Source organism: Chiloscyllium punctatum, chromosome 2, assembly GCF_047496795.1.
Source record: "Chiloscyllium punctatum isolate Juve2018m chromosome 2, sChiPun1.3, whole genome shotgun sequence".
In the NCBI taxonomy this organism is placed as follows: Eukaryota; Metazoa; Chordata; class Chondrichthyes; order Orectolobiformes; family Hemiscylliidae; genus Chiloscyllium; species Chiloscyllium punctatum.
Window position 1 is genome coordinate 115,708,322 of NC_092740.1, and position 20,776 is coordinate 115,729,097.

A 20,776-nucleotide genomic window follows, 5' to 3' on the forward strand; every position below is an offset into this window, starting at 1 on the left:
TTCAAAGGATCATTGGAAGCAGGATTTAAAGTAATACCTACAAACATTGGGATCATAGGTCAGGACTTATGCAGTTAATGGTAGGGCTCTGGAGAGTGTTGCCAAACAAAGAGACTAGGGGATGAGGTGCATAGTTCCTTGAAAATGATAGACAGGATTTTGAAGAAGGCGTTGAAATATTTGCTTTCTTAGGTCATAACACTGAGTATTGGAGTTCGGATGTCATGTTGTGGCTGTAATGGACATTGGTTAGGCCATTTTTCGAATCCTGCATACTATTCTGGCCATCCTTCTAAAAGGAAAGATGTTGTTAAACCTGAGAGGGTGCAGAAAAGATGTACAAGGATGTTGCCAGAACTGGAGGCTTTGTGTTATAGGGAAAATCTGAATAAGCTGGGATATTTTTCACTGGAGCATCAGAGACTGAGGGGTGACCTTAGAGAGGTTCATAAAATCATGAGGAGCATAGATAGGGTGAGTAGACAAGGCATTTTTCCTAGGGCGGGGGAGTCCAAAACTAGAGGGCATTTTTTAAAGTGAGAAGGGAAAGATTTAGAAAGGACCTGAGGGGTAACTTTTTCACACAGAGAGTGGCGTATGAATGGAATGAGGTGCCAGAGGAAGTGATGGAGGTGAGTAAAATTACAACTTTTAAAGGGAATTTGGATGGGAATATGAATAAAAAGCATTTAGAGGGATAGGAGCCAAATGAGACTAGGTCAGATTGGGATGTCTGGTCATGCAGACAAATTGGACCGAAGGGCCTGTTTTGGATCTGATTTTTTTCCGATTTCCACATAAGGGTTTGGTTCAGACATTGTTTTATGTCCTGTATTTATTCTGATTGCAAATCTACAAGAAATACACAGCTTCTGATGGGAACCAATTTTGCTACATTTTTTTGGTTGCATAAAGAATGAGGAACAGGATTCCTAACACAAGAAGTAATAGTTGAACTGCTTAGAAGGAGCCATGTGAGGTTTAGGGTAAGTGAAGTTGTTGCTGGAAGAAGGCCCCACCTATCCCATAAGGTACACAAAGACAGAGCCAGGGTCCCAATGTCTGAGCAGCTATAGAGGGAGGAGTTGCTCTTCTCTAGACTGGCTGTCATGGTGCTCTATAATTTTGTACACTAAATACTGTCTTCTGAGACAGATAGTTTGTCTGTAGCAGTGCAAGTGACCCACATCCTTAACGCCTTTGCCTCATGCTCTTTCCAGGGTGCTACAAGGGACATTGTCTACAACTCTGCATCTGTCATTCATGAATAAATTCGATAGGCCACTAATGTCCTCTGTACCAGGAGCAATAATGGCAGAGGCTTCCTCAGGGTGCCACCTATCAAATGGATGGGCTTTATGATGGACTAGAGTGGCTAGTTTTTTTTGTGTGCAGGGTGGGGTCAAAGAATGCACACATGTAACTACTAGGGTAGCAAAAAACCAGACCTGTGCATTCATTGAATGGAATTGTTTTCCTATTATTGAGATGCATCTGGTGTGTAACAAAAAATAATGTAGGGCTGTGTGAGGTTTATAGCTAATCTAAATTCTTAGATCCCACACAATATGGAAACTGACCCTTTAGCCCAACAAGTCCACACTGACCCTCCAAAGAGTAACCCATCCAGACCCATTTCTAAAACCTATATTTACCCATGACTAATGCACATAATACTATGGGCAATTTAGCATGGCTAATTCACCCTGACCTGCAGATCTTTGGACTGGGGGAGGAAACCAATGCACCCGGAGGAAACCCACGCTGACACTGGGAGAATGTGCAAACCCCACACAGTCACTCGAGGGAGGAATCAAACTCGGATCCCTGGCGCTATGAGGCAGCAGTGCTAAGCACAGAGACACCATGCAGCCCCTATTAGTCATAGCTGTTAGTTGTAATTTCTTTATTAGCATTAGCCAAGTATCCCCACTGCTTTACCTGGCAAAGCCTGGTTGTTGAGGGACAACCATCGTCCAACTAAGATCCTTGCACAAGAAAAGCAGTTTCTACCCTCTCCAAATCGACCGAGAAGATTATCTGATCTGCTGCATGCCACCTTTAACCAGTCACAAATATGAAACTACAAATTCCTTGTTGTTCCACTCCTGGCTTTTGACAATGACAGCTCATCATGCCTGCACAGATGAGGTACAACCAGCAAACAACATCTTATATTTACGTCTAGTCTACAATAATATAAAACATCTGAAAGCACTTTGCATGGCTATTATCAAACAAAATATATTGCCAACCTACACAAAGATGACACTTATAACCTAAGTTGTCAGGTGCAAGCCCATGGTATCTTGAGGAATACGTTTCTTAAATTCCAAATAAAATCACTTGTTGATTTCAATGGAGAATGGAATTGAGTGGTGTACAAAGCCAGCATTGCACCCTATCTCATCAGTTCCCCAATTGGCTGGAAAGGCTAAAACAGACATTAGGACAAGTCTCCAAAACCTTGGTCAAAGAGTATATTTTAAGGAAATTTTAAGGAAAACCTTCAAAGACAGAGAGAGAGAGAGAGAGAGGTAGAAAGGCAGATTATCACCTAGGCTATTATCAAACACAGTTTGAAAGGCAGAAATGTGAGATTCTAGCAAAGCTGCAGAAGTTGGTGACACAGGTTTCTGGCAAGGCCCTGGCTTCTGTGTCTAATAAAATGGCCAGATACTTCATGATAGGTTGTCAGCTAGTGTGCTGAAGCTGCTTTACTTTAAATCCAACCATTTGCCACAGATTTATCAGTTGTCTCTACAATAATATATGGGTTATTGATATTTTTTCATGGTATTTCTTCTGTCTATTGGAATTCCTTTTAAAACTACATCAGTGGCAAATGGTCAACCTTTGATTCGGGTTGGAAATAGGGATCTAAAGATTTAGGCCAACATCTTTTAATCTGCATAGTCACACTTTGGGTGCCTTTTTATTTTTTCATTGTTGTGGGTGTTGCTTATTAGGCCTCAATTTGTTGCCCATCCCTAATTATCTAGAGGGTAGTTAAGAGTCAACAACACTGCTGTGGGTTTGGAGTCACATGCTGGCTAGATTAAATTAGGAGCAACAAGGAATTTGCAGCTTCATATTTGTGACTGGTTAAAGGTGGGGGGCATGCAGATCAGGCAGTCTTCTTGGTGGATTTGGAGAGGGTAGGAACTACTTTTCATGTGCAAAGATCTTAGTTGGACGAAGGGAGAGAAGGTTGTGCTGCTGTATTGCATTCTTGTGGACTTGGGGATAATTTGATTCAATTGGCTTCCCCTGCCAGTGAACACATTCCCCTTAATGGGCCCTTCATGCCCCTCACTTAACATGCAATTGGGTTCTTGCCTCTGGGAGCCGTATTCATGGTCTTGCATGTGTACAATCTGGGACTGTATGCTAATTTGCCTGTTCCTTTAAATTTGACCCATATTGTGGATGATGGGGTAATAGATAGATTTTTGCATTTCCAGCACTGATATTCCACATGATTTGGTCATATGGTATGTTTATAATTTTACCAAACCACACGTCCCTACAAGCTGTTGCTACATGGTCAAGCTGAATGTTCATTCCATCAGAGCTATGATATTGGTATTTTTTTCTCCATTACCTAAATGATCACTATAAAAGCTAAAACATCCAAATGCATAAGCCATTCATTTTTTTTCCCTCAATTTGGTTCTGCATTGACCTTCAAAGCAGAAATCCTTTTGAACTTCCATAGATTTATGTTCTATTTTTTATAAGTAATGTCAATTTCACTGTAATATTCTTTAGTAATCTGGCCTCTTGTAAACATCATAAGGAAAGAACTCATACAGAGGTTTGCTTGATTATTGAATCGTTGCTTAATGTTGATTGAAAAGAAAATCACTCTGAAGCTGGCAGTGATCCAATATCATTATAAGGGATATTGTAGCCTTAAAATGTTTTTTGTTTGGAACTTCTGCGAAATTAATGATTTACTCTGATTAAACGTCTGCTACTCCTATCATCCCCCATCTGCTTCTTAGCAAGCTATCTCTAGTTATTGTCCTCTTTGCCCTAGAGAATTGCTCTTTCTTGACAGAGCTGCTGCAAAATTTGATCTTTGATATGGATTGTCCTGCAGTCACTAATAGAAAAGTGACTTCCTTTACACAGAGCTTCTGTTACTGAACAAGATATTGAATCTTACCTGAAATTAATTTAGATGGTTTTGAACTATGAGATAAACGATGCAAAAATACATACCTCAACATAAGCGGAGAATTGAAGAAGATGGTATGTTTAACAAAGGAATTCCTTATCACATAGATTTAGGATCAAACTGAATGCTGATATATAACCATAATATTACTATTCTTTCTACATTATTGCATCTGCATTTTTAGTAAGAACAATTACTGTTTAAATAGGTCTTTGATTTGCAATATTGAAGATAGATGTAATCCATAACAAACTGTAGATATATTACATATCTTTTGATATTCAGATAAAGAACTAAACTATGTTTCAAACAGTGCATTAATGTTGACAATGTTGATTCCTGCAAAGCACAGAATCTTTATATAGAAAAATGCGGAGGCCACAATTAAAATTCTATGACTGATATTCTGTGCAAATATACGAAATGGTTTATAACTCTATGATAGCTAAGGTGAACCTGTTTTCTCAGCATTAATCTCTCTGGGAGAATAACATTCATTTTCATGAGGTTCTTAGTGCCATCTAATTACCAAAGTAAACAATTCTGCAACCTTTATAATTACATTTGGAAAGACTGTAAATATTACTTCTGATATAATGAAAGCTGTTATTTGCTTGTGGAAGTTGATTACAATGCCAATGGAATCTGATCTGCTTATTACCCAAATGTTTCCTCCTTCACTTGCACACTCTTCATATCAAGGCTATGTCTGTAGGATAGGGCAGAATAAGGTCTGTTCACCAATCAAAATTCAGAAATGGATTTAGTTCCGTTTTTGTGCAATCCCGTGTCATAAGAAAATCATGTTGTTATAGCAGCAACAATTAAACCAATGGGACCAGAATCATGTTATAACCAATACACGCTTAAAAAGTTCAGGCTTTAGAAATGGTGCCCCCAATTCATCAATTGCATTATAATGAATTCACGTGAACGAAACACGCATTATAGCAGAACGACCTGTACATTGGATTGTGGATTTGTGAATTAGTAGCAAACAGGGAGAAAGAGAGAAAATGTGGGGAGTATTAAGTGTTCATGTATGAACTTTACTTATTGAAAAGCATATACTTCAATTCAGGCATTTATCAAGGAAAGTTGACAGATCCAAGACAGTTGTATGAGAAACACAAGTTATCGGTTCAGCTTAGTTACTATAGTCAGACACCACCATGCTTGAAAAGCTCAGAACACAATGTCTAATATTAGATGTATTCCATGACTGGACAGCACTTTCTGCAAACGTATGTGTGCACTTATAAATGTGCTAGCATCAAGTTTAAGATTTTTAATCAGGATTGCAACATGGCTCACCTAGGTTACCCGAAGCTATACGCATTTGCATGCAAGGATCTCCAGGCATTGCACGTTAGAATTCACTCCTAATGCACACAAATAGTGCTGAGGTGGAAGAGCTGGACAATACTGTAAAAAAGTTACTCACTATCCACATATAGTTGAATAGCAGGGGATCATAGTAAAACTGTCCATCACCTTACTGTGTAACAAAACAGTTTAACAATTTAAATCATGCTTTATCTCACTTGTTCTTTTTGATGTTGTATCAACGATTAAGAATGGCCTACAGAAAAGCAAAAGTGCACCCACCATAATCTGTGGATAAATGGTCAGGCAACCTGCAACACGACACTGGACCTCTTTTTGGAGGGTTAGGGCTGCATCCACGATTATCTTACAAATAAAGATGGGGGATGTGCATAATGAGCAATGGTGATCAGGTTTTGTGAGTTGTTGTCGTTGAATGAGAACACTGACATTACATTGTTATCTATTTCCACTTCTCATCATTTAATCTGTGTTGTAACAAAATGAGAATAAAGGAAGCCTTGGAGCTTAGTGGGAAATGCTAGGCAATGTATTCATGCGCGTACAATTCTACACGGAGGTGAGTTCCAACTCCTGGTCTTTCTTCACCGGAATCTTGGGCCTGAGATCAGCATTTTCTCCACAGTGTGAGAGGAAGTGAAATTTGATGACAAACAATTCTGAGCTTGATTTTAACCTTGCTGGGCCACATGACCCAACATTTATAACATTAACCACATGGTGAATGCCTAGGAATTATACAATTTACAGTTCTGTAATGCCAATAGGATCAGATATCATTTCACGTGAGGCTAAAACAGAGATGTATTTTTCCTATGAACCCAAAGCAGATTACAAGTGGGCTAAGGCTCTTATGCAAATATCCAACATATCCTTTTATGGGGTCCAGTGTATTTCAGCCTTTCCAATGAGGACCACCAAGTCTTCATGTGACTTAATGTGGCAGATGGAGTTTAATGTGGATCAGTGCAAGGTCATGTATTTGGGTTGAAACTTTGGGTTGACTTATTATCTTAATGGGGAGAGACTATGGGTGCTCCGGTACAGAGGGAATTTGGTATATTTGTTCATTAGTCACAGAAAACTAGCAGGTACAGCACATAATAAAGGAAGTGAAAGAAATGTTGGCTTTTATAGCTAAAGGAATAGAATATAAAGGTAAGGAAGTATTGTTGCAATTATACGAGGTATTGATGAGACAGCACCGGTTGTATTGTGCACAGTTTTGCTTCCTTTATTTGGGGAAAGATGTAGTGGCATTGGACACAGTTCAGAGAAGGTTCACTAGATTGATCCCAGAGATGAGGGGTTTGTCTTATGAAGAGAGATTGAACACATTAGGCCTATACTCTCTGGAATTTAGAAGAATGAGGGGAGATCAAATGGAGGTATTCAAGATAATAAAAGGTATGGATTAAATAGACATGGAGTGAGGCGTTCTAGGATGAAAGGTCATAGTCTTAGAATAAGGTGTAGCAAATTTAAAAGATTAAGAGAAACTACTTCTCCCGAAGGGTTGTGAATCTGTAGAATTCAGTACCCCAAAGAGCAGTGGATGCTGGGACAGTGAGTAAATTTAAGGAGGAGTTAAACAGATTTTTAATTGTTGATGGAGAGAAGACAGGAAAATGGAGGTGAGGAGCATGTCAGCCATGATCGAATGGCAGAGCAGACTCAATGGGCCGAATGACCTAATTCTGCTCCAATGTCTTATGAGCTTAATCATCCGTCTATCTCCACCCAGCCTCATTCCACTTCTCCTGTAGGAACCTCTTGAAATCTTTTCCCAGTCACTCAGTTGGAAGTTGGAAGGGGCCTAAGGTACCACTCAATCTTTTTCCACCAGCAGCTGCTCTGAACCCTCTTTACATTCTTCCTCGACAAAAATATTAACCAGAAGCATCACAGAATTGTTACAGTACAGAAGGCCAGATGTCCCATCGTGACTGCACTTGCTCTGAGAAGGAACGACCTGCCCCACACCCAGGCTTTCACCTGTAACTCTGTATATTCTTCCTTTTCAGATTATAATCCAATTTCCTTCTTAATACCATGATTGAACCTGTCGTCTCCAAAAATTGTGGTGGTAATGTTACTGGACTAGGATTCCAGAGGAGAAAGTGAGGACTGCAGAGTCGACATCAGAGTCAGAGTGTGGTGCTGGAAAAGCACAGCAGGTCAGGCAGCATCCGAGGAGCAGGAGAATCGACGTTTCGGGCAAGAGGTCTTCATCAGGAATGAGGCTTGTGAGCCTTCCCACCTATTCGCTCCATCCTCCTCTCCGACCGGTGACCTTTACCCCCACCTCCTATCGCACTCTCAACTACCTTCCTCCCAGCCCCACTCCTCTCTCATGTTTCCGTCCACCCCCTCAGCTCACAAGCCTCAGTCCTGATGAAGAGCTCTTGTCTGAAATACCGATTCTCCTGCTCCTTGAATGATGCCTGACCTGCTGTGCTTTTCCAGCACTCCATTCTCAACTAGGATTACAGAGCCCTAGGCTAATGTTCTGGAGATATGGGTTCAAAATACATCACTTCAGATGGTGAAATTTAAATTTAATGAAAAAAAATGGAATAACAAAAAGCTAGTTTAGTGTGATCATGTATCCACTGTTTATTGTTATTTAAAATAAAACATCTGATTCACAAATTTCCTTTGAAGAAAGAAATCTGCTATATTTACTTGGTCTGCCCTGTATGACCCTCCAGACCTCAACAATACAGCTCTTAAATTGCCCTCTTGGCAATTAGGGGCAGGCAATAAATGCTAACCCCATCCAACAATGCCTGCATTCTGTGAATAAATAAAACTCACAGGTAGTGTATTCCACAAAAAATTCACAAAAGAGATCTTCCTCACATGTCTACTACCTCTTTTTGCCATCACCTTAATTTTTCAATCAATGGGAATATATTTCACCTATCCATTACCCTATCCAAGATTTTGAATATTTTAAAAGTCTCCTCTCAACCTTCTCTTCAAGGAAAATAATCCCAATCCTCATCCAAAATTGAAGTGCCTCACCCTGAACCCATTTTTGTGAAATACGAAACGGTCAAAATTTTGTGGGTTTCTGTTGCCTCTGTCAGACAGGAAATACCACATGGATTGACATCAAACACCCACTTTGAGTTAAAATCTGTCATCTTCCATCTTGTGAATCTCCTCGTGAGTTTACAAGTGACTGTAGATGGCCTAATTGAACTTAGTCCACTTGGTCTCCTGGTAGGGGAAAAGCACTGACTTAAGCCAATGAAAGCGGAGGAACTAAAAGCACCAAAATAATTTTTCCCAACACTTACAAGCATTTAGCCATGGCCACAGCCCCTTGCTTTCGGGTAAGTAAAGATCTACATCCATTGACACTGGTCACAAAACTGATATTCTTCTTACATTAGCCTTTGCAACAAGTATCATTGGCCTCACTTAAGAATTGTACTTTAATTGTGGACAATTGTGGGAAATTCAGCAGTTGCTCTCAAATCCAGGCATATTGAGCCAGATGCAGTATTCGTGTGGCAGGCAACTAACATCCACTAAAACCTAGCACAGACATAGGCACTGAACCTCAGACATCATAATTTGCCCAACTCAGCTCTTAATGGCAAAAGTAGCTAACATTGTTTGATGTTCTCCTTCCACTACATACCAATTGCTGACTATTTCTCATCATGATAATGATAACTCACCCACTTTGGCATCTTTCCTCCATGAGGATCATGGTAATGAAGCTGAAGGACCAGCACAGTGACGACCACAGACAAGCCCACGATGAACATTGTCGCTGCAAAGTACCGAGCTGTAACAACAACACAATATCATTTCAAGTCCTGAAGCTTCAAGTTGTTACCTTGCAATTTTATTTTGTTTTTGCTAATTTCTCTAAACTTCTGAAAAGTTTGTCTTATAGTGGAGCTTTAGTTCCACATCCAAGCCCTTGCTTCCATGCCCAATTAATGTCATGGATAAACTGAGGCAGCAAATTACAGTAGCACATTTGACATGAAGGATGCTGTAGCTGAGCCCAATCCTGTCCCCTCTGGTTGTGCATCAACACACTTTCCAAGAAGTCGTCACTGGTTCATAATCGAAGTGATTCAATTCTCATCAGTTAACTTATCACTGACTGGAAACTGAAATGATTATCTTTATGTTTAATATTTTTCTCAATACAAGAGTAAATATATTCTGGTGAAGTGCCATACAATCTGATTAGATTGTTATTAGATAGAAAAAAAGTATACCCATTTTATTTCAAAATCAGTTAACCAAAGGGTAACAAAACAATATACTTTTACAATGAAATTATAGAAAGAAAGATAGATGTAAATGTACTCACCCATGACGCTACCTTACCTTTTGGCTCTATTTTTGCCCTTCTCCTTGACATTCAGAAGATGGTTTATTAAAATACAAATTAGCTAGAATTTTTCCCCAAAAGTTATATTTTAGGATAAAGTATTTGACTAATTTAATACATGAAACATCATAAATACAGCATGCTTGGGAGACATCGAGTCTCTAAGACACTCACCATCCTAATTTGGAAGTAATATTACCCTTCCTTCAGGAATAGCTGGGTCAAAATTGTGGAACTACCTCCCTGACGTCACTGTGGGTCTACCTACAGCACTTGGACTGCAGTGGTTCAAAGAGGCAGCTCACCACCTTCTCAAGGGCATCTAGCAACTGGCAATAAATGCCCAGCCAGCGATGCCCAAGTTACACAAGTGAATAAAAGAAAACTAAAACAGAATATGTGAGGTTGACAATGAAGAGGAAAAAGAAAACCCTGTAGCTTTCAGAGGAATTCACAATCTGAATTCAATCTCAGTGATGTTTTGTAACCAAAACAGGAATTGTTTGCACATCTAAATCCACTGTTTGCTCTGTGCATAGTTGCAGTAATCTCTGTTCAGTGAAGGATCAGCCTTGAGACAAGGAGAAACTACATAATAGAACATGTTTCAAGCATGGTTTGCTTGACAAATGTCCCCATGTACGTAACACTTGATTGTTTCACATCATTTGCATAGGCCTTCAAATGGAATCATGCAGTGTTAATGTATAGATTAATAAAACATTAACCGAACAAACAGTGCAGGATATACTGTACAGTTAAGGCTCATGTTAACTCAGCAGTGGAGTAAACATTACTAATCCCTTCAAAATAGGTCACAATGTGTCTAATCTCAGTGAATAAGGACTTTGTCAAGAAGTTGTTCTTCAAATGTCATCCTTTCCTGTTCTCTTTTTTTTATTATTAAGTTTGAGTTAGAATATAGGTCAACTGCTGCCTCAGAGTACTGTTCAATTCCAGCCTTAGGTGACTGCCTATGTGGAGTTTGCATGTTCTTCCTGTGTCTGCATGTGTTTCCACTGGATGCTCCAGTTTCGTCCCACAGTCCAAGGATGTGCAGGTTGGGTGGATGAGCCTTTCTAAATTGCTCATCCAGAGATGTGCACACAGGGTGGGTTAAACTATGGTAAATATGGGGTTACAGGGATAGGGTGGATTTGGGTGGGATGCTGTTGGTAGGGACAGTACAAGCTCAATGGGCCGAATGGCTTCTTTCAATAGGGATTCTATAAGAGTCTGGTGAAGGCTGTTGATTGCCTGGAATGGTTCTGAGAGTGGCACATAATTAGAATTAAAGGAAATAGGAGAACACTTTGTAGATACCCTAACTATAATCTTGCAGAGTTCCCAGACAGGAACTCTGGTTTGGAAAACTGCAGATGTCACTCCACTTTTTAAGAAAGATGAGAAAGAAGAATTGGGGAGCCTAACAACTATGGTGAGGAAATTGTTGGAGTCTATAATCAAGGATGGAGTAATTGAACAGCTCAGAATTTTTTAGTTAAAAAGGGAGAGCTGGCATGGATTCATGGCATGTAGGTCGTGCCTGACAAACCTCACAATTTTTTTTTGAAGAGGTAGCTGAGATAACAGACAGGGGCATATCTGTAGAAATTGTTTATATGGACTTCCACAGGAATTAGATAAAGTGCCATATTAGGGCCTATACTGGTTTGTATGTGGAATAAACTACCAGAGGAAGTGGTAGATGCAGATACAGTTACAATATTTAAAAGACATTTAGACAGATACATGAATTGGAAAGATTTAGAGGGATATGGACCAAACATATGTAAGTGGGACTAGTTTAGTTTGGGAAACTTGGTTGGCATGAATGAGTTTGACCAAAGAGTCTGTTTCCATGCTGTATGTTCATGACTCTATAACAATACAGGTTGTATGAGTGAGTATATTCAATAAAGCCATGTAGATAATAACATTTGTTCTTGTTACAGTTGTGAAGACCACATTTTTCTGCATGGGGAATTGGGAAAAGTACTGTTTTAAAAGTGAAGAATCATTGAATGATGTTGACTCCTGTAACAAACAAAAAAACACAATTTGCCTTGCTCTCATTGCAAGAGTTGCTTACACAACTATTCATTCAAACAGTGGGGGATTTCCAGCTACAGACAAGTTTAAATCAGAGTGCATAAAAGGAAATTCAGCCATCAACATGTAGCTGACTGGTCTGTGGTATGATAACCAGATTTCAATGATAAAGGTCTTTTATCTGCCAATAACAATTTGACTCCTAGGTAACTAAAGACCTTGCTGGTGTGAATGTTTGAGTGAGAAGTCATTGGACCTCCAGGAGAGAAGGAACTGCCATTTTCCTCACCAGTAAAACCACTTCAAGCCTGAAGAAAGCCAGCTTATTTTTCCTTCATCAGTTACTGTAAACTGGCTTCTAACTAATAATTCAGAGACTCTAAATGTGAATCACTTCTGCAAGCGAAATTAGCTGAAGGAGGAAGATCAAGAAGCAGGCCATCTTGACAAGACAAAAAGGTACAGAGATGATCAAACTGCCATCCCAGTCTTTCCCTAATGTTTATGACAATGCCAGGAACAGCAGGGCTTGATTTCCAGTGCAATAATCTAAGTGAGATTTGACACAGTCTAACCTTTGCCGCTTTGGAATCTGAAGAAGACCATCTGATTGTGTGGTTAATTTTGCTATCAAGGATCAAGTCCCATTGTAGCCAAAAAACAGGCTACAGCTGGGTCTACCACCCAATTCATGACAGCAGCCCATCTCCATTACCAGCCCAATCCAAAGGCCAGCAGCTGAGCATTACCATCAACAACAATATCCAAAACTGGGGCCAAAGCTTATTGGAAAGGGTCCCCAGTATCAGAATATCATCAAAGGCACTAACAGATTTCTGCAGACATGTAGGTGAGGCAGACAGATGCTAGAAACAATGAGTGCAGGTGATATAGAGTTGACCCAAACGCAGTGAGCTCTCCGGACTTAGGCAAAACATAACAGTGGGAAGTGACCTTAATTACAGCCTTAAGTAGATCAAATGACAGCCCAGTGAACGGGTATTCCACTGCGGGTCCAATCGCTGACAACCTGCAATGATGGCAGAAAGAAGCAAGCTTCCCACCTGAAGACTTTCCTAGCCAAACGTCCAGCCTTCCCACCAGCCTCCTCGACTAAAGTTCAGCACAACATAACCTGAAATTATTTTGGTGCCATCTTGTGTACAGACAATTAGGAATAGAAGTTCAGCACCCCTAGCTTTCTCACTATTTAATAAGACCATGGCTCTTGTTTAGGTTTTGATTTCCATATGACCATCTATCCCAATGACCTTTTATTCCTTGTCCACCTTAAACTGTTTTAATGATCCCACCTCAATCATCTTCTGAGGCAAAGTTCCAAAGTTGCACAACCCTTTGAGACAAAAAAACTTCTCTTCATCTCCATTGTAAATGGATAAAACCTTAAGTATCAACTGTGCTCCCAGTTCACCCACAAGATGAAACATCCTTTCCAAGTCCACCTTGTCAGGAGCTTATACACTTCAATTAAGTTCCCCCTTACTCTTCTAAACCCAAGCACAAAGGAGCCGACTCTGTTCAATTTTCCCTCAAAACGACAAACCACTCATTCAGAAAATAATCAAGAAAACCACTGAAATGTTGCCAATACACTTAATTTCTTCCTAAAATAAAGGAGATGAAAGCTTACTCAAGATCATTCTCACCAATCCTATATAACTGAGGCAGACCATCCTTGTGTCCCTCTCCTAATAAAGGATAGCATTTGTTCACCTTCTTAATTACATACTGTACCCACTAACCTCTTCTGACCCATGTACTCAAACACTTAAATCTCTCTATGCCTCAGAATTCTGCTGTGGCTCTCTATTTAAGTAACACTTTGCTTTTTATGTAATGCCTCCAAAATAAACAACTGTTCACATACTCCATCTGCCAGTTTTGTTTTCTGCACTCAACCTAAATAACCATCTTCAACCCTGCTATTTCTCTTCACAACAAACTTTCTTACGTATCTCCATGTTGTCTGCAAATTTAGCCACCCTGCTTTCACTTACCTCATCCAGGCCATTGATATAAATTGTAAAAAGCCGATGTTTTCAGATCAATGAACATCATCATAATGATTGGAATCAGTCAGTGTGTGGTTAAGAAGTTTGCAAACAGACTTTGAAATCCACAGCGGAGGTAACACTGATGCATGAAGTGTGGCCACAGTACACCATCTATTGTATGGATGTAAAGCAGGTCCATTTATACAGACGTACTTTCCAAAATCAGGCCACCCAAGACCTTGTTAAAAACAAGATATGTTTTGATTGACCTTTTCTCAGTTCAAATAAACATATTTTGACCTGTTTCTTGAAAACTGCAAGTTCCAAAATCCAACAGGCTGTCATAATGCTGCTGGTTTGTGAGAGTGTACACGTAGTGTAATTTAAAGCATCCCCACAATCATAAGAAAAAGAAATTTGGCAAGCATATTTTATTTGGAGATAGTACTCATTACAGTAAATTGCTTTTCAAAAATTGACAAAGACAATTGCCATATAAACTTAACTTTTAAATAACATTCTGTTCACTGAGAATGAGGGCGACTGGAATAGTTACAGGAAGGCACCTTATATTGAAATCTTCTCAAGACACATTCATGGAGAGACCTTGAGGATCTCTCATTTATTTTCTTATGCTATTTTGTGATAGGGCCTGCAGCTGAGGAAATAAAATGTTCATATTTATTTTTGCAGAATGATAGTACACCTCTTTGTTGTGAATTCCGTTTCACTGACCAAAAACTGAGGGTTTTGTAAATAGACTACAGTATTTCTTACTTAACTTTGTTACAGTCAATATGGCAGGTTAATTTTGAACTCTTCTATAGTCCACAAGCAAATTCCATACTATTCTCATACACTTCAACTTCTCAACATTGCAGTCAAATGAAAAAAAAAGAAACAAGATAAAGTCCCAATGGAGAAATTCCAAAGTTCACCTAAAAGAAAACAATGGTAGTCTAAGAAATTAAATTGTTTGTTGTTCGATGCAAAAATGATATGCAGTAGCTTTGTGCTTTTAGAAAACGCATCATATCTGAGAATTGAATATTCGGTAAAATATCTCCAATGAGCTGAATTTTTACTTTCCAGCCCTCTGATGTATGCCATGCATGATTCAAGGAGAAATCCAATTTACTAAGCCACAGGCCAATGTTTGTGAATGTGCCACCCTTCATAAAGGGGTGCAAATAAGATTGGGTTTTAGTGATAAGGACTTTAGCGTTTTGGTTACATTGAGATTGTTGTCCTTCAAGAAGCAGAGATTGAGGGGAGATTTGATAGATGGGTCCAAGATTATGGCACATTTAAATAAGGTAGTCAAAGAAAAGCTGCTCCCATTAGTTGATTGCATAAGAGTGTGAACAAATGGCTATGACCTGGAACAATCCACCTATGACAATAGTGGAAGCAGAGATAATCAAGGAAATATGGCTGCACATTTGAGGCAACTGTACTTGCCAGGCCTATGGGTAAACAGTGGAATAAATGGGGCAGATATGATTTCTTTTTAGAGAGAGGATGGACTGAATGGGCTCTGCCCTTATCAATCCTCTTTGTTACTACTTCAAAAAACTCAATCAAGTTTGTGAGACATGATTTCCCATGCACAAAGCCATGTTGACTATCCCTAATCAGTCCTTGCCTTTCCAAATACATGTACACCCTGTCCCTCAGGATTCCCTCCAACAACTTGCCCACCACCAATGTCAGGCTCATTGATCTATAGTTTCCTGGCTTGTCTTTACCGCCCTTCTTAAACAGTGGCACCACAGTTGCCAACCTCCAGTCTTCCGGCACCTCACCTGTGACTATCGATGATACAAATACCTCAGCAAGAGGCCCAGCAATCACTTCTCTGGCTTCCCAGAGTTCTCTGGTACACCTGATCAGGTCCTGGGGATTTATCCACCTTTACTTGTTTCAAGACATCCAGCACTTCCTCCTCTGGAGTGCAGGTTCATAGCTCCTTAAAAGTGGAGTCACAGGTAGGTAGGATAGTGAAGAAGGCATTTGATATGCTTTCCTTTATTGGTCAGAGTATTGAGTACAGGAGTTGGGAGGTCATGTTGCGGCTGTACAGGACATTGGTTAGGCCACTGTTGGAATATTGCGTGCAATTCTGGTCTCCTTCCTATTGGAAAGATGTTGTGAAACTTGAAAGGGTTCAGAAAAGATTTACAAGGATGTTGCCAAGGTTGGAGGATTTGAGCTACAGGGAGAGGCTGAACAAACTGGGACTGTTTTCCCTGGAGCGGAGGCTGAGGGGTGACCTTATAGAGGTTTACAAAATTATGAGGGGCATGGATAGGATAAATAGGCAAAGTCTTTTCCCTGGGATCAGTGATTCCAGAACTAGAAGGCATAGATTTAGGGTGAGAGGAGAAAGATAGAAAAGAGACTGAAGGGTGGTGCGTATATGGAATGAGGTGCCGGAGGAAATGGTGGAGGCTGGTACAATTGCAACATTTAAGAGGCATTTGGATGGGTATATGAATAGGAAAGGTTTGGAGGGATATGGGCCAGGTGCTGGCAGGTGGGACAAGATTGGGTTGGGATATCTGGTCGGTTGGGATATCTGGTCAGTAGGGACGGGTTGGACCGAAGGGTCTGCTTCCATGCTGTACATCTCTATGACTCTATGACTATGACTCTATGACGACATATCAAATCTTCCAAGCTTGGTTGGATTCCCTATTTATGACCAAGATCAGACAAAGTATTTTCTGTTGCAGAAGTCTTCCAGCTAGACTTGAGGCAAGAGCTTCACCACGGAAGCAGTCCAAAAAAATCTAACAGGGAGCAATGGAATAGTTCATCACAGAAATCACTCACTTTTTGCAGCAATAGCTGTTGAGTTTTAAAGGTCCAAAGTCAGTTTGACGGCTACTGGCAGGAGGTGAATATACAAGGTAAGTGATGGGTCTGGGTGCAGGGTACAGGTACCAGGTGGGCTGAGGTGCTAGGTGGCTTGACAAAGTAGATGCAGACAAGTTATTTCCTCTTGTGGAACGGTGCAGGACAGGGAGGGCATAATCTTAGAGAGTAAGGACTTGCCCAGTTATGACAGAATTGAGAAGGAATTTCTTCTATCAATGGCTACTCAACTGTGGAATTCTTTATCGATGAGAGTTGTTGAGGTTGTGTCGTTATGAATATATTCAAGACTCAGATAGACAGATTTTTAATCATTAAGGGCTAGTGGGTTATAAGGAAGTGACAGAAAGGTGGAGTCAGTAGTTAACAGATCAGCCGCAATCTTACTAAATGGCAGAGCAGATTCAATGGGTGGAAGGTCCTACTTAATGCACCTATATCTTATGGTCTGATGTTAACAGGAAAATTGCACCGGACTTTTAAGATTTGTTTATCCAGAAAGTTGAGTTAGACAATACCATTTTATTTCTTCCCTCAATCTTATTTTTTCCCCGAAAGTGGGGGTGATTCAGAATGATGCACAACTTTAATGATTATTGGCAGATAGATAGGCAAGGAGTTGGAGAGTTGGCATAAGGAGGAGACCTTGCTGCCAATATGATCCTTACAGACATATACATGCACTCTTTCTTCAGTGATGGAATTGTAATCTCTTCCCAAGGACTCTTGTGTAGAAAGATGATAGTGAAATGGTAATATCACTGAACGAGTAATCCAGTAGTCTAGGCTAATGCTCTGGGGACAAACAGGTCATTCTACTATAACATGTGTTTCGTTAATGTGCATTCGCTGTAATGTGACTCACAAAATGGGAACATTGTTTCTGAAGTGCAAACTTTTAAAAAGTGTTGGCTGTAATGTGATTACATCGCCATCACTTCAAGCACTGTTTCTAAAGTGTGATTTTTCTATAGTGCAGGGTTTCACAATAACACAACCATCATGTTATAGAACTACCTGTAGGTTCAAATCTCAACATGGCAGCAGTGGAATTTAAATTCAATAATTAAATCTAATGGCAAAACCATTATAAACTGTTGTAAAAATTCATTTTGATCTCCAATATCCTTTGGGAAAGGAAATATTCCATCTTACCTGGTGTGAACAATTTGTGAGTCCAGACCGACTGTAATGTGATTAATTTTTAACTGCCTTTAGACATGGTCATGCAAGGAACTCAGTTTAATTTAGGGCAATTGCAGAGGGGTGATAAATGCTGGCAAATGTATGCACGTTCCATGAAATAATACATTTTTAAAAAATTACTTTGTCAGGTACCATGGCCAATTGTAGGTGATCCTGGCTGGATTTCCTCTCTAGCACTTCTCCAGGTCAGTTATTATAGAAGTAGTGGAGGACAGAAAGGCAAGTGTAGGCTAATCCTCCATCTCTACCCTCACTCCAACCAAGATGACAACTTATTACATCCCTTCACTGTCCTAACACCTTCTAGGTTTTTAAGGTGGGGCAGCTCACCAATTTTCCTAATTTTTGCCACCGATAATAGCAACCTCAGATACCAGCAGGTTTCTTGTGTAACTAAACCAAATGGGTAGGTTGTCAGGATCTTGCAGCCTGGGTAACAGCAGTAATGTCTCTAGTCCATTAATTGAAATACCAGGCTCCTTTCCCTTCATAGAAGGGCCCATTACTCACCTTTTGAAGACTCTGGCTCAGTCTGAGGCATTCAATAAAAATAAATTTATCTTTTGTTTGATGGTGCTACCAGCCTTTTCAGCTGAGTCCCTATGTCTTCTAGGACTGTGAACTGCTGCAGGCTGAAGTGGATACTGGCAACAACACATAGACACCCGACACTGCACACTCTACAACCTCTTTAAGCGAATCTGACCCTTGGGTCAACACAAACATTACACGAACTTTGGAATATTTATATCTGTTCAGAGTGATATTTCTGCTATTCATAAACAGACACTCTCCCTGCTGCATCATTGAAGATGAATCCCATTAAGTAACTTCTAGTTGAAATGCATTTAAAAATAAGCCACACAATCTATGTTTTGTTTACCTGACTCTATGGGAGCTATCGAACACAATGTTGGTGTTTGGAAATTCAAGACCAAGCAATACATGCTGCCAGAGAAACTCCTCCACAATGTTGAGAATAAATACAATGCAAACAGAATGAATACATTCAGTTTAATAAACTCTATCCAGTGAAGAACATGAACAGTAGTGTCACATCATAAGTACTAGTCATTTGAAGCTGCATTTGCAATCCTTGCAGGAATCGCTTTAGAATCTGGGACACCTAAAGTTCATCCTGCTTTTGTATGATATTAATATTTCAAATGCATTTTAGTCAGAGAAATATAAATGCAATACCGGGTCATAAAAATTACCAATTACATCATACCTGGATAAGATTTCCTTCCCAGATGTTAATGGTCTTGAGAGGCTGAGTTTTTAAGTGATTACTGAGACAGCAATAGAGGCAGAAGGGCTTTCAAATGCCCAATATTGCCTGGCATGTTGTCTCTCACAACAGTCCTGCCTCTTGACTATTTTCATTTTGAGAGGGGTGCGAAGGTGTGACCATTACCCAGCACAAGTAGTGGGTAGTTTATTAAATGGCTATTAAGGTCACTCCGTGCAAAGAGATTTCAATTGGTTTGTGGACACCCTGCTTAAAAAACACCACCACAACCCACCAGAGTCAAAACAAGTGCAAGGAATGGAGATGTATAATGATACTATGGCTTTAGGAGGTGTATTTTGTCCTGGGTTAAGACAGAGATGCTGACAGTTAAACAGTTTGTGAGGCTGTGTCTTTATTTTAATAGTTGTAACAATAAAAGTAGCCTGAATGGATGGAGTCAAACACTCATAGAACCAGGATTTTTAGTTTCAGTTTTCAGCAGTTGCTGGTTTTTGAAGCTGGATGTGGAAGTTCTTATACTTCTCTCTGTTACAGTGAAAAGCTGCAATTCTCTTCCTACTGCTAAAATTGCATGTGAGACAAGGTATTTTACTGAATTTGCCTTTGTCAAGAATCTGCTTATAGGATATTCCTATATTGGAGTAGTTAATTAGTAGTTGTTAATATGTATCATTTTGTTAAACATTTCAATAGAGTTACAGCTAAGCAAATTCTCATTTTTATTTTGTCTGTATTTCATCTGTAGTGTAAAAATAAAGTATGCTTTGCTTAAAATCAAGTAGTTTTACCAATCAAATTACATCTGGAACACAGCATCTTAAAGTAACATGTCAAATAAGAAAACATGAGGTCTAGGTTATTTTCTTAACATATTTTGAGGTGGTTTGGTCTAGGGTGGGTGAAAGGAAATAGTGCCATCAACCTAGGTCACTCACTGACACAAAGCCACCTCCCATGCTCTCCTCTTCCCCTTCCCACCCCCACTCCTCCCCCTCCCCACATTGCTATAGTTTTTGGACAGCTGCTGGATTCTCTGGGTATCCACTGGAGGTTTTAACATCTCTGCAGATGCTGCATCTCCCTATCTTAGTTCCTCCTTGTGGGCCAGCGTTGTGCACCCACTCACTGTCCTTATCTCTCAATGGTCTTTTCAGTTAGCTCATTCTACCACAGTAAAAAATGATTCTGTCCAACTTAAAAATTACCAAAATCAAAGAAACTTGAGTATAAACAGCTACTGCATCTGTCCAAGTAATAGAAAAATAGTTAAATATAAATACCAAAAGAACTGCAGATGCTGTATATCAGAAACAAAAACAGAAATTGCTGGAAAAGCTCAGCAGGTCTGGCAGCATCTGTGAAGAGAAATCAGAGTGAACATTTCGGGTTGAGTGACCCTTCCTCAGAATGGTAGCTCAGCCCGTGTGAATTGCGTTGAAATGTTTCCAAGTTGTGTAAAAGTGTTCTGGAAATGCAAG

At 39.8% G+C, this 20,776-nt stretch overlaps 1 protein-coding gene across 1 annotated transcript in view; it reads right to left on the reverse strand.

Annotated features, from left to right (window-relative positions):
* chrna8 (cholinergic receptor, nicotinic, alpha 8) overlaps positions 1 to 20,776 on the reverse strand; it is a 213,734-nt gene that overhangs the window by 17,160 nt on the left and 175,798 nt on the right. The window contains exon 9 of the mRNA XM_072587536.1: positions 9,223 to 9,332. Within this exon, the coding sequence (XP_072443637.1) occupies positions 9,223 to 9,332 (110 nt within the window). The remainder of the gene's footprint in view (positions 1 to 9,222; positions 9,333 to 20,776) is intronic.